This window comes from Mastomys coucha, unplaced genomic scaffold, assembly GCF_008632895.1.
Source record: "Mastomys coucha isolate ucsf_1 unplaced genomic scaffold, UCSF_Mcou_1 pScaffold20, whole genome shotgun sequence".
NCBI lineage: Eukaryota > Metazoa > Chordata > Mammalia > Rodentia > Muridae > Mastomys > Mastomys coucha.
Window position 1 is genome coordinate 122827720 of NW_022196903.1, and position 14405 is coordinate 122842124.

The 14405-nt window shown below is 36.9% G+C and overlaps 1 protein-coding gene across 2 annotated transcripts; it reads left to right on the plus strand.

Annotated features, from left to right (window-relative positions):
* The first annotated feature begins 1782 nt into the window (after positions 1-1782).
* Positions 1783-11159, plus strand: LOC116098356 (natural killer cells antigen CD94). 2 transcript variants are annotated; one of them, XM_031380997.1, is made up of 7 exons: positions 1783-1877; positions 4916-5004; positions 6276-6368; positions 6511-6573; positions 7959-8110; positions 9232-9335; positions 10740-11159. In XM_031380997.1, the coding sequence occupies exons 2-7, from the start codon at positions 4998-5000 to the stop codon at positions 10858-10860; spliced, it is 540 nt and encodes a 179-aa protein (XP_031236857.1). In that variant the 5' UTR covers positions 1783-1877; positions 4916-4997; the 3' UTR covers positions 10861-11159. The 2 variants fall into 2 exon arrangements, with proteins under 2 accessions (XP_031236857.1, XP_031236858.1); XM_031380998.1 differs by lacking the exon at positions 6511-6573.
* Positions 11160-14405: the final 3246 nt, after the last annotated feature.

Below are 14405 nucleotides of genomic sequence, written 5' to 3' on the forward strand. Positions count from 1 at the left end.
AAAAATAAACAAAAAAAAATTCTACTTGCAAAGAAGTTCTTAATCTAAGGTTGTGTCCTTACTAAATTATGACAGAGTGGCATAGCCATGTGACTGATTGATAAACTCAACGACAACAGTGCGTGGGATTCTTCAAAATCTTTCTCCAGCCTTTGCCCGCTCATTAGCTCTGCCCACAGGTGATTTCACCACTGAGTTCTGTAGGAGAAGGCAGTGAAAGGATCCCATGGAAAACAGTGACTGATGTTTACAGTCCACTAAATGTTTCATGTTCATTGGGTTATCTTTGTGGTCAACACTTTTTTTTTAATCTTCCTTTCACAGGGTAAATATTGTTATGGGCTCAAATGCTTCCTGTAGCCACACGTGGCCAGAATCTCATCAGTGTTGCAGTTACAGTGATAATGATCAAACACAGCCACACTTACAAAGCTCACTTCTGTCCCCCTCCTTCTTCCCTACTGTGTCGCCTGCTACTTGGTCACATCAACACTCTACTCCGATAACTTTTGCAGTAGCATTTTATTTTTATAGCAGAGCCTTCCTGCTGTCAAGCACCCTCTGTTTTTCCCCTAGGATGTAGTGTCGCACCAAGGCTTGGACTCTTGTTTCAGGTGATGGTACATCTGTGGTTGGAAGTATTCAGTGCTATACAGTGACATATGTCAGGCCTGCCTTTTATATTCACGGGGTGAACTGAGCTATTGACTTAAGCCAGACCTAAACATTGGCTGGGCTTCTATCACAATCCACAGAAGTCCTTTAAGAGATCACCTCCAAGCCTGGAGCTTGGAACTCAGCACCCAAGAGTGCTTGCTGCGCTTCCAGAGGACCAGAGCTTCCAAGTCTGGCAGCTTCCAATGACTGTAATCCCAGCCCCAGGGGAATCTGATACCTGTAGTTTTCACAAACAATTACTTTCAAGTATCATACCCCGCATCTAGTTTAAAACATAATAAAATTAAATCCTTTTAAAGAGTTGGTTTTCAAACTCATTGTAGCCAGTAATCAATGGCCATTGTCCTGAACCAGGCTTGCTAGCAGGTACCTGTAGTCTCAGCACTTAGGAGACTGGGACAGGAGAATTACCTCCTGGACTTCATAGTGAGCTCCAAGAAAGCCTGAGATACAGTGAGACCCTGTCTAAATATAAAGAAATGTGTAAATTGACACTCACTCCCCAAATGAAAGGTTGTGTCCTAAGGCTGCAATGCCTGCTGAGCTCCTTAGGTGGTCTACCTGATTCTTAGTCTCTGTTTACTGATGTGCCTTTTGTTCTTAGTTAGGGATGCTTCAGTTGCCATTCCTTCTGCCCAGTTTTCCTTAGCAGTGACCTGGTTAACTAGCTAGATGATCTACTGAAAGGCAGAGATAGACTCAGTGCTAAGGCACTGATAGCCACTCCATATAAGTGCTTGAGCTTTGGATGTCAAAACCCGACCAATCTGTCAACCTTGCTGTGAGATTTCAGAACGAGGACCCAAAGACACACCGAACTCACCACAGTTAAACTATTTTCAGCTACCCAAGAGGTGAATAGACACAGTTCTTTCAGGAAGCTCTCACTTTTGCTTAGATGGCCTCTGTGGCGGACTAATTTAATAGAAGTGTACATTTGGGACTGAAATTACTAAGAAAATTGTATATTGTTTTTTTCTTTGGCTTTATAAACATCCTTACACCTTAAATAACCAAGAAGAATGTGAATATTTTTGTCTAAGTTATCATTATGTCATATTAATCTGGACACTTCCGTGAAGAAATCACTCTTAGGTAAATAGTCACCTAGACAGGGTCGGCCCTTGGAAGGAACTTCAACATCCCACACTCGTATGACATCACTTCTCCTCCAGCGTACTAAACTCTGACTGAACAAGGTGGGCTGCTGCTTTTATTTTCTTAATTATCTGTTTAGTTCCTCAGAAGTGGGATTCTTGCTACCTTTAATTCAGCGTGAACACAGAAAGGTGATAGTTTATCGTGTAATGTCTCTGGTTAATATCTGTGACGAAATCTGCAAACAGTATTGAAACTGTAAAATGATATTATTGCATTTGTTAAAAAATAAGACAGGAACAAGCCCCTAAACTACAACTGCAAAATTAGTACACAGCATATCAGATGGCAAATCAAACTTAGTATCGGATTAGAATGGCAAGCATTTCTACTCTAAATATTTCCTCGCCTGGATGTCAGGTACTAGGTGGTCATTTCTAAAGGGCTTTAAAGAAGTACCGAGAAAGGTCATGAAAGAACAGTCTTAGTAAATTCTTTGAAATGGTCGATGGCAGAGATGAATGACTTGATGCTTAATTAAAATCATTTCAAAATCTTAAACTCCAGGGAAAATGTTCAGAGATAGGAGGAATTCCTTGTTGCTGGGTGCATTTGTATGATTCTTTTTACATATGGGTACCATTATGGCTAAATTGTTTCTATCAGTAAAATAGTGGAATGCCAAAATACTTCATTAAGAGATACATACATTCATGTACAAGTATGTGTATGTATGTATATATATATATCCATATTCATGCACATGTGTACTAAAATGAGACATGTAAGTCAAACACTATTGGCATAAATTGTTTTAAATTCTCCTCCATTGAACCAAATCATTCACACAAAAATTGGTCAACATTGGTAAAATTTTATCCTGACTTTCAATAATAAAACCATATTCTGATTAACAAACTACTTAGTAATTATTATTTTCTATAATATAAGCAAATACATTATATGGTCATGATTTCAAATATGTATATACTATGTGTGGTTTTGTATATCTATGCACACATCAGCATCTCCTTGAGATGATTGTTATTATCTGTTAGTTATGTTCTGATTGATTCAGAAGCTCCAGGGCTAAAAGTGGGACTCACATCTGTGACATTCAAGCCACCCAGACTTTCTGATCCACTGACCACAGGTGTAAAACAGAGGAAGGAGTTTATGGATGACTTGTGTGTAGACAGGAGTAAGCCTGCATAGTTTTTGTTCCAGGTATGTGTCTTTTAAAAACAGGAAAATGAAACTATAAAATTAGAATTCAATAGATAATTCTAAAATATAGAAAGAAGAAAAGGGAAGTGACTAAACGATAAATGGAGAGTGAATTCTAAAAATGCTTTGTTTCTTGGTTTGTAGGTAGCAAGAGGGGAAATGTTCAGAAAAAAGTGTATGATTTGATAAATCTATGATTAATAAAAATAGATAGTAACATATTTTGAAATATATCTATATTTCTTTGAGAATGATATGGCCTTAGTCATCAACAAAACACATTTATTCAGCTTTCTTAGTGTTTTGTATTTCAACATACTTGTTTATAAATATATTAGTTGAGACAGGCTTTGAACTCTCACCTCTGCTTCCACATACTGGGATAACAGGTATGTGCCACCACACCTGGCAAGAAATGACACTCCATATAGTTTGAGAACTAACATAGCCTAATTAAAATATGTAATATGTGAGGGATTTAAGAAGCAAAAACTACTAGAGTTTCTGAGGGTTTTCATTACAAGATTACAAGAGACTTTATGGTAAGCCAGCATCTTCCTTTTCAGGAAGCATCCATAATGGAGTGTGCTTTGCAGCCTGGTGCACGATGGGAAGGCACAGCTTTTACAAGCACTGAAACGAAAATAAACATCTCCTTTGGAACGTTTCTTACTAAGCTGTTCTACAGTCTTAGGTGTACATGTCTAGATATAGAAAATACTTCATTGCTCACATCTTCAGTGGGTATTAAATTCCCTTTCTCAGATCTTCACTCGTTTCAAAGGTGTAGTTATTAAAATCACCAATTGTTTTGAACAAATTCTCTTTGTTCAAAGGGCAGTAGATATAAGACCAGGGGAAGCAGAGGGAAGAGATGAACATTGGAAAGATGCATTAATGTCTGAAGCAGATACAGTGAAACTTAATATTCCACTGAGTATTCTGTGAGTTATGAGATGCTCAACACCCTACATTCTCTTGGCTCAATGTCAACATTGCTGAACAGTATCAAATCCTGATATATGTCCATAAAGACCAACCTGGTGATAATTAGTCAGCACTGATAACTGCCATGTGTGGCAACACCAAGGTTTTCAGAATTGGTAGTTTAGAAAGAATTAAAGGGAAGGTTAAAAGTGTGCTGGCAAGAGAGAGGTGGGAAGAGAGGGAGGGGAGAGGGAGAGAGATGGGGGAGGAAAGAAAAGTGAGAAAACACAATAATACTGAATACTGCTTTCATTCTTTCTGGGTTTTGCCAGCTATGATTAGGTTCAGTGATCAGGGATCAGAAACAAAGAACAAGACATGGACATTCCAACCAAATTGTACTAAAGATGGGAAATGTCAACCCAAGGCGTGCAAGTATAAGGATGTGCTTGGTTTGAGATAAATTCCATGTATGCTTTGGTAAAAGTCTGGGCATGAAGGTTAAGTAACCTTAGACAAATCAGCACTACCGTGCCTCAGTTTCCCAACTATCCAATTTCCATATTTTCTTTATTAAGCCATCAAAGGCACATATTTTGGCAGATCATATGTGATTTAAAATTTAAGACAAAGTAAATAAGTATTTGTTATTATAACAGTGGTAATTCTGTGTGGGATTTTACGATACTAAGTGAATTTACCAAGGTTTATACACCTTGCCCCTGTTTTCTAAACTGCTTTTAGGGACAACTTTGATGTATGCACATTGCAAACAATCTCCCTCCAACCTTATTTTGCTGTAGTGTTTTGTAACAAAAGTAAGAGAGAGAATTTCCTGTGTGCAGTGGCTCCTGGGTCGTGTTCAAAGCCTGCGGTCTTTATTGTGCTCATTCCTACTGTGCATCCGTGTACCACCAGCAGATGATTCAATAGCATCACCACAACGTTGACACAATGTTTCTTCCTCTTTTAATGCTTACTGTAGCTTCCTGCTCAGCTCTGTGATCCACAGCGTTCTTTAAAAAGCACAAACACATCTCTGCACCACCCTTGGGACATCACTTCTCATGGCAGGTACGTGTGCCCCTGTCAGCAGATGCAATACTAATGATAAAATAATAACCAGGAAGGATGCCTCATGGATTAACTGACTTCAAGGCAGGTTTTATAAAAATAAAACAGAAAGTACATGTCAGGAGTAGATACTTTTAGATTTTCCATGCTTTGATGCTTTCTGTGTTCATCGTTTTCTTGGTTCTGTGTTTTGGAACTTGAACATGATTTTATGAAGTGAATACTTTTTAAACTTTTCCTAAGTTAGGAAGTGGTGTCTATTAGGCATCATGTTAAATTCAGAATAAAATAAAAATGAAATTGATTAGCTCATATACCATATTTTTAACATGGGAGTAAAGACAGTCAAATATTAAAGACACACAACTTTATACGTTTTCCTTCGGTGTTGCGGCCTTGCAGAATCTCTCGGGCTTACTGACACTGTGTATTGTTGTTAGCAGTAGAACTATTTTTGACAGTATTGTGTTACTAATACAGATTATTCTCATATTGAAATACCTTATCCAATAGGCAAGTGATTTTGAATATGACCTAACATAATGTTGAGAAAACAGAAATTCAAAGGCTGGCTTTGTGTCATGATTCAAGGTGCTGTGAACTGAACCCAGATCCTCAATTTATACTTGGTATGCAACCTCCAGACTTATCAGGTCTAGAAGGTTCCTCTTTATTTTCTTGCAGACTTTAACAAGCTGCTAGTCAAAACACGGTCTGCATTCAGAGGGAATACATTCCATGATGGTATTCAGACAAGGATGGTATATGAAAAATTACAGACTCTAGGTCTTAACAGTATTCTGTTTGATTCTGAGTGGGCACTTATTAACTGTATACCTTAAGAAAATAACATTGTGATTAACCCTTTTATTTAATCATCTCTCTAATAGAGAATTTTTTATTCATGACATTCTTGAGAGAGAAAAAATGATTATTAAGCAAGCCCAGCAAGCATCCTGACTGCTTGTGGATCTATTCTAACATAGAGATAAGTTTCACTGCTGATTTAAAGAGTCAGTGGTAAATGACTCTAATGAGGCAGAAAGTGTGTATGAATAACCTCATCAAAGAACAAGCTACACCACTTCAAAGATTGCTAATGGGTGGTGTTCTGAAGGGACATTTTCGGTCTCCAGTGTTTCACTGGAGAGCCACCACAGGAGAAACTTTCGGGTTCATCCATACTGGTTTCTGTTCTTTAGAATGTCATCTTCTATGTCTGTACTTTCATCTGTTAGATATTAATCTATGTGTCTGGTATTTTTCTATAGTTTCTAGGATCACTCGGTGGAGGCTGATGTCTGTGATCTTTGGAATAAAATGCCTTTTCTTGATGGCTACTTTGGGAGTTTTGGTGATAAATTGTAAGTGTTTCTAAGCAAATCCATAGGAAAAAAATCAACATTGTGGTGAAATAATTTAATAATAAACATTTAATTTTTCTAATGTGTAATATTTTATTTCACAAATACATGTCAATCTAAGCTCTATAATAATTTCTTATAGCATTTACTATACAGAACATTCAATCAACACCTTCTCCAAGCCCCATTGTAGAATTCCAGGAAGGTAGGTTCCATTTTCCTTTCACAAACTTCATGATTCAGAGAGGATAAAACAGAGTAGCTCACTCTTCATGCAAAGTAGCATGGTTTCACTGAGTACAATGGTTCCATTTGTTTTTTTTTTGTTCTGTAGTAAAATTACATTGAACGGAAGGCAGCTTAAGAAATACTTTATGTAAACACTGCATAGAGCAGAGGTTCACGTTTTCCTTAGAGTTTTAGAAGTTTTGGTCTGTTTCGTCTGGGCCTGCCACGCCTGCAGCTCAATAGAGACATTTGTCATGGTGGAAGCATGTGTTGGTGCAGAGGCACTTGTGCCATGGATAGAAACCAAAGGAGAGGAAGGAGAAAATGCAGAGGGGAGTTTCCACTCTCCAACAAGAGCCTCCCCACCACGCTGCAAAGAGCCACTGTATGCCATACTTAGTAGTTGGTGTTACTGCCTCACCACCAGTTGGATGCAAATTTTCTTACATATGGGTCTTTGAGGAAAATCTCAGGTCCAAAGTCTAGCATAAAGTTGTCATAATTTTCGTGAAAAGAGAAGACCCTAGTCTCAAGTCGTACATACATGTTTCCTAATGACTGTTCATGATTAGTTCAATGACAATGCACATTAAGGACAAATATTATTTTGCATTTGCTAACAAACTATGCTTTCATATTCTTTCCTTTTCTTTGGCTTCTGTGATTCAGAATACAGTGTAGACAACTCTGTAAGAATAGACCTTACTCATAAAGGATAGACCCAAACTCAATTTTAATATTACTTTTCAAATACTCCTCAAGTTTATAGCTTTCGGATCATACAGTTAATTTTTATCTTATCTCAACTTTAGTGCCACTTATGTGATAAAGATTTGAGTACCTACTATGTGTCATGATGTTTATCATTGGGGAAGAGAGGTGCTAAGGATATACTGTCACCCCTAAACTGGCTTATATATATTCATTTTTTTCAAAAGAAAATAAAAACTATTTGAAAGCACTATATCCTTCTATGATGTAGGGAACTGGTGGAAAGCCTCCCCTGGAGTCTCCTTCCTCTAATTACTCTACTGCCATCTTCAGCTGTGGATACATCCTCAAAGTTGTTCTTCTGGCTGTGGTCCTGTCCTGTTCTCTCCTGTAGGCTGGATTTCTTTTATCTTCTCATCTAGTTATCACAAAACATAACAAAGGATTGCGAATGATGTCATTCTGCACCTATCTTTAGAATACCTTCTCCAGGAGGCAAAGTGTTTAGATGAATAATACCGAAATGTGATGTGTATTACACATTTTGAAGGAATGTTTGTAGAAAAAGAAATGAATAGAGGACAAACAATCTTTGACTGTTAAGGAGTACCAAAGAAGTTGAAATCTGTAAGGATGTGTTTTGTCTTTTAGTTTCTGAATGCTGTGCTTGCCTGGAAAAGTGGATTGGGCATCAATGCAACTGTTACTTTATTTCCAAAGAAGAAAAGTCTTGGAAAGGAAGCAGAGATTTCTGTGCTTCCCAGAATTCCAGTCTTCTCCAGCCCCAAACCAGAAATGAATTGGCAAGTCCTTCATTGTTTCTTAGCATTCTTTCTTATTTACAAACATGTCTACCTGACTAAACTGACCACTCTCACGTAAGTCTTTATTACCAGGTAGACAATGATGGTTCTGTCTGAGCTCATTGCCCTCAGTTTGATGTACTTTGAAATATACACTAGAAAGCACACAAAAAAAGTCTTTAAAGATTTATATTATAGGGGTTAATGTTTAATAGATTAAGAGCTAATGTGCAACCCCCCAACTTTTCCAGATTTAGTAGGCTAGTATTTTTAACAGTGCCAAAAGGACCAAAAGAGGAACTTTCAATTATTATTTATTGAAGCAGAATACACCAACCTTGTGCATATGTTATATGGCCTTTTAAAATTTTTAATTTTTCTGGAATGTAATGCAAAACCAGTAATGGATGATATGATCATAAAATCACTCAAATCATTATTATTGTTATTGTGTGTGTCATAGGCATGGCAGATAGGCACTCTACAATTTTTTTTTTTTAAATTTACTATGTGCTTTGAGACAGATGCAGATAACCATTTATTTCCTTTAACATTCTTTTCAAAAATGAACCTCTGCTTCAGCCTCCTAAGCTGAAGTTTAGGAGGGATTACAGCCCTGTACCACCAGGCTCATCTCAGCCTCCTAAGCTGAAATTTAGGAGGGATTACAGCCCTGTACCACCAAGCTCATCTCAGCCTCCTAAAATGAAGTTTAGGAGGGATTACAGCCCTGTACCACCAGGCTCATCTTGGAAATAACTCAGGTTTATGAAAACATTCTCAAGTTGTCTGTGCCCTGCTCAGATTGAAGAGGCTACAAGATGTTGGCACTGGGGTCACATTTTATCTGCCATCCCAGGAAGGAACTGTAACACAGAATGAAAGTCTCATCATCTTTATGATAATTTTCATCTTTCAAGGAGCAAGATTTTGTAGTATTTTTCCACATGAGTAAATGGCCTAGTAACTGAAAAATTTAAGGCATGTGATAATAACTCCCAAATCAGACAATCAGAAGGATTTCAACCTGAGCACCCAGTCTGAATCTTATTCTGAATGTCTTTTAAATATGTTGATCTCAGAGCATATTCAAATTTGATTAACTTGTTCTTTCTAAGTAGAGTTTTATGAACTCCAGTCAAACCTTTTTCTGGATTGGAATGCATTATAGTGCAAAAAGAAATTCCTGGCTATGGGAGGATGGCACAGTTCCCTCAAAAGATTTGTAAGTTTCTGATTATTGAGGATTTTGGGGGTATGCTTTGTGAATTTATCCTAGCTATGGTTCTTGAAAACTTGATGTAATTGGAATCATTTCACACATAGACTTAAAGCATTTTGGTTCATGATTTGAGATTCTTGTAGGTGAGTTCACAGAGGGACTCAGAAATCCAAATATCTTGTGTGGAGAATGAGAATATATAAAACCCCTAGGGAACTGCACTCACTGCTTTACCCATAACATTCCATGAGAAAATTTTAGTCTTTCCTTACTGTACCCATATGTGTCTATGCATGCTTAAGTGATCTCAGATACAGGCTGGCCCAGAGAACACAGCATATCCATTTCTTGTTGTTTTGATGGATCCAAATTTTTTATTATCTTCAAATATTCAGTAATTATTTCCTGTATAAATGTTGTCCTTGGTCTCATTCATGAACATGAAATCTAGAGACTTACATTGTGACCAAGTTTATGTTTATGCTCTTTCCCCTACATTAGGTCAACTCATAAATGTACATATACATGCATGTACATGTATGTATGTATATATAATAGATTTTCTTTTATACAGTATGTGATATCAGCTTTCCTTCCCCTAACTCCTCCCAGATTGTCATCCCCTCAAAAATATAAACCACACTTAAGGGCAGCCCCCATTTTGCCCAGCAGTAGTTGATTGGTAAAAAAAGTGGTATTTTTGGAGAGTGTTTTGTCTTGTTTTGCTTTTTAATGCTTTGTTGTGGTACTTTTTTATTTAATCTTTCTGATATTATGTTTTCCAACTTTGTTTTTATGAGCTTTCTGTGTATGCTAATGTGTATGTTTCTGCGTGTGCTTGTGTTTCTTGGGCTTTTACTTTGGTTCTTTTTGTTTTTGTTTTGTTTGTTTGTTTGTTTTGCCCAACTCATACTTTTTAACCAAATAGGAGACCATATCATCAAAACCATTTCTGACCAGGCATGGTGGTACATACCTTTAATTCCAGCACTAAATAGGCAGAGGCAGGCATATTTCTTTGAGTTTGAGACGGGCTAGGTGTAGGTAGTGAGTTTCAGGTCAGTCAAGGCTGGGTACTGAGACTATGTCAAAAAACAAAATTAACAGTTCAACCATTTCTGATTGAGGTGAAAAGCCCACAAATAAACACAGAGCAAAACCACACCTAGAATCCCATTCTGTGGTCTCAGCACTAGGGGCCGGTGAGGGAGTAATTGAGTTTCATGTAGCATTGTACTTCAAAATTGTGAAAGTTGATGCTGAAAGACAACCAAAGAAGACCAAACAAAATCCCAAGCCACTCAGTATATATCTTCTTCAAGTGTCTTCACATATTCCAAGTTAATAAAAATAACCTTAAACATCCTTACTGTTTTACATATGTTAACATTTTCTTCTTCATTACAGATTTCCAGAGTTCTCAAGTATCAGGCGAGAGGACTGCATTGTTTATAGTCCAAGAGAAATAGTTTCTGGTGACTCCTGTGAAAATAAAAACCGTTATATCTGTAAGCAACTACCTATTTAAATATTTCTTAAGGCAAAGGTATAGACCAGAAAGGTCCAGGGTTACTAAAAATAGTAATAGCTCTCAGTGTTACTTCTTTTCCATCTTGTGTCTGTAGAATGTTTCTGTTTGCTAGCATATAATTTCATACATTTGTACCCAAGTCATTTACACTTGAGGACTTCTTCACGTGTGCATACAATTTGGATGAATCAAAATAGAGAGTTTTTACAAATATTTTGATTTATGAAATATAATTTTATTCACATATTCCTGTAAAGTTTTCTTGGGAACATTAAATAAAATTTATTCCACACCAAGTCATATGTATCCCTGTGGTTCCAGTGTTTGTACCTGGAGATGAGTTGAAGGGACATGATCACTTCACAGCAGTAATTCTAGTCAGCCATGAGCACAGGGGCACGTCTGTTCATCTCCTAGTATCTTGTCCATTTTTCCTTCAGTATTTCAAGGTTTTCATTTTAGAAGTCTTATACACCTTGGTGAGCTAGGGTTTTTTTTTTTAACTCTTGTGAATAGATTTGCTTTCCTGATTTCCTTTTCCATACATTCTTTATGAATATTTAGACAAAGCTTCTAATTATTTTATTGATTCAGTGTCCTGTTGTATGCTGAAAGTATTTCTCCCATTCAAGAATTTTTTCATGCTATCTTTAGAATCTTTTAAGTATGGAAACAGATCACCTGCAGATGGATGTGGTTTGATTTATTCCTTTTCTAAGTATATATCTTTTATTTATTTTTACTGAACAATTTTTATGATTTCAAGCACTATATTAAATTATAGAGACCCTTGTCCCATTCCTGATTTTAAGTGAAGCAATGTCAGTTTATCCCTATTTATAGTCATTTGGCTATAGGCTTGCCATGTATTAAGACACATTATACTGAAGTGTGCTTCTGATATTTCTGATTTATCTAGGGTTTGTATTATGATGGGAAGTTAAACTTTGTCAAAGGCCTTTTACGCATCTGTACAATTGAGGCCAGTCCCCCAAAAACAATCTGTAAAAAATGATAGATTATTTGATTTCAGTATGTATTTGCTAAGAAAGTTAAAAACTTGGTAAATTTTGCATTGTGACCAACTTGCAAGATCCGCACCAATGCAGCACTGAGTAATTTTCTTCTACATTATATCCAGGTGAGTAACCATGGCAAAGCGACGGGACAGAAAGCATAGTTTATTAATTAAAAGGCTAGATCATATGGTACTATTAACCACATTCTAGCTCTCCTCAGTTGATTTAAAAGGACCCAGTGACAGTACCATTAACAGCCCTGTTGAGCAGACTATGTAAGGAAGAAAAGACTGAATAACAGTCTACAGGGACTGATGTCTGCTTTGGTCATCTGTGTAATGAGCCAGCCTTCTTTGCATTGACTTTGTAGCCGCCCCTTCCCCCTGCCCCCCAGCAAAGCTTTCAAATGAGCCTAGCACAGTCAGGGTCTTGGTGACAATCTCATCCCTGGACCATTTCCAGCAGGGCAGGGAGACAGCACAGATAGTGGTTCCCTTTGTACCTCATTAGCACAATTCTGGTGGTGTCAGCTAAATATAGCCTGGCTAGAATGAGTGGGTATAAAGATAAAAATAGAAAAGTGAACTGTTTTCAATTTCCTGAGGAACTGCCGGATTGATTTCCAAAATGGTTTTATCAGCTTGTAGTCCCACCAGCAATGGAGGAGTGTTCCTTTTTCTCCACATCCTCACCAGCATCTGCTGTTACCTGCATTTTAGATCTTAGCCATTCTTATTGATGTGAGGTGGATCTCAGGGTCATTTTGATTTGCATTTCCCTAATGACTAAGGATGCTGAATGACTAAGGGCTAAGTGCTTCTCAGCCATTTGAGATTCCTCAGTTGAGAATTCTCTGTTTAACTCTGTACCCTATTTTTAATAGGGTTATTTGGTTCTCTGGAGTTTCACTTCTTGAGTTCTTTATATATATATCAGCCTAGAGGTGGCGAGACCATGGGCAGGGAGTAGCTGGGCGTAGCACGGGATATTGCCACTCATTAATATTTCCAGCAACAACTTCATATACTTTCATTTCCTAAAGAGTTGCCAGCATAAAATTATAAAACAGCTCTTTCTCAACTTATTGAGGCATAATTTATATGCACCAAAAGGCATATATTTAAAAGGTACATTTGATGTCTTCACATATTCATATATCCATTAAACAACCAATAAGATAATAACCATATTCAGATCAGAAATGTTCTTGTGTTCTTAGTCTCTGTGGATGGTGGTCCCATGGAAGTTCAGCTTCAACCTTTCATATATTTGGGGTTAGAGAGGGTTATGGGATAGGTGAACCAGTGGATTGACCATGCGAATTTTAATGCTATCATAGTTCATGTCTCAGAGTGTTTGCTGAGGCATGTTGGGTATGCTTCATGTTTATGGAGTTTGTAGGTACACCCGAGACCTTTGTCTGGTCACACACGGACTAAAGGAACTTCTTCTCCAGCTGGCTCTTCTCTGATCCTATCCCTGTTTTCTATACCAGGTATATCTTTTCCTAGTCTGTGAAGAAATGTCTCTGACTTCAGAACGCCGTGTGTCGCTGTATTCCGAGAATACAATGATATTAATCTTAGGTCTGCTGATACTATCTGACATTAGCTGTCTGAACTTTTTTTAAATCTATATTTCTTTCTTGCCTTCAGTTTAAGTTTTACTGAGTTATTGCATCACAACACTGTTTTCCCGCTAGTCCTACAGATTCACCACTGAGTATTTGTGGTTTTTAAAAAATAACTTACTATGCAACTGAATTCTTAAATTTCTTTGTTTATGGGTCTGCAAATAAAAATCGAATGTGTTTTATAACAAAAGCTGAGTTCTGCACAAAGCTAAAATAAATTAAAAAGATATTGTCTAAAAACAAATTGTAGGATTATAAAGCTATATATTTGATAACAAAAGATTGGTTCTGTGCCATGAGTTGAAAGACAAGACTATCATTAAGTTCTATTATACCATGGAAATAAATTATAATGATTGAAAGGTAGAAGACAGTTGACTAGCAATATGTAGTACTGGATTATCCTAGAAAGTGACAGAAAATTTACATACTCACAATTATTGATGTAATTAGAAAAAATCTACAGAGAAATATAAAATAATAGAAGAGATCGATGATGCCTTTATATTTAGAGTTTATGTAACTTTTAAAGAAGAATTATTCATCATCTAAACAGTTGCAATGCCTCAAATTTGCTTTGTCTAACTTAGAAGTGTTTAGTAATAAAACCTAGATGTTTAGAGCATTCCAGTATCAGCTAGTATCATCAAAATAATAGTATACCAAGGTGAAGCAAGAACTCTGACAGACACAGGAAGTTTCCAACATTATTTGAATATGTGAAATACCAAGGTATCTTATAATTTGCAACTAAATCATGTGATAAAAATGACAAATGTTTTATATGAACTGCAGATACAAGTAACAATTAAATTTGTTTGCTGAACTAACTAGTAACCTCAGAGCTCCCAGGGTCTCAACCACCAACCAAGGACTGCACATGGAGGGGT

Bases quoted from the DNA above. Each gene is read 5' to 3' on its own strand.
- LOC116098356 (XM_031380997.1), top strand. The intron at 8,111-9,231 runs GCAAGTCCTTCA...CTTTCTAAGTAG, and splicing joins CCCAAACCAGAAATGAATTG to AGTTTTATGAACTCCAGTCA. The intron at 9,336-10,739 runs GTAAGTTTCTGA...TCTTCATTACAG, and splicing joins ACAGTTCCCTCAAAAGATTT to ATTTCCAGAGTTCTCAAGTA.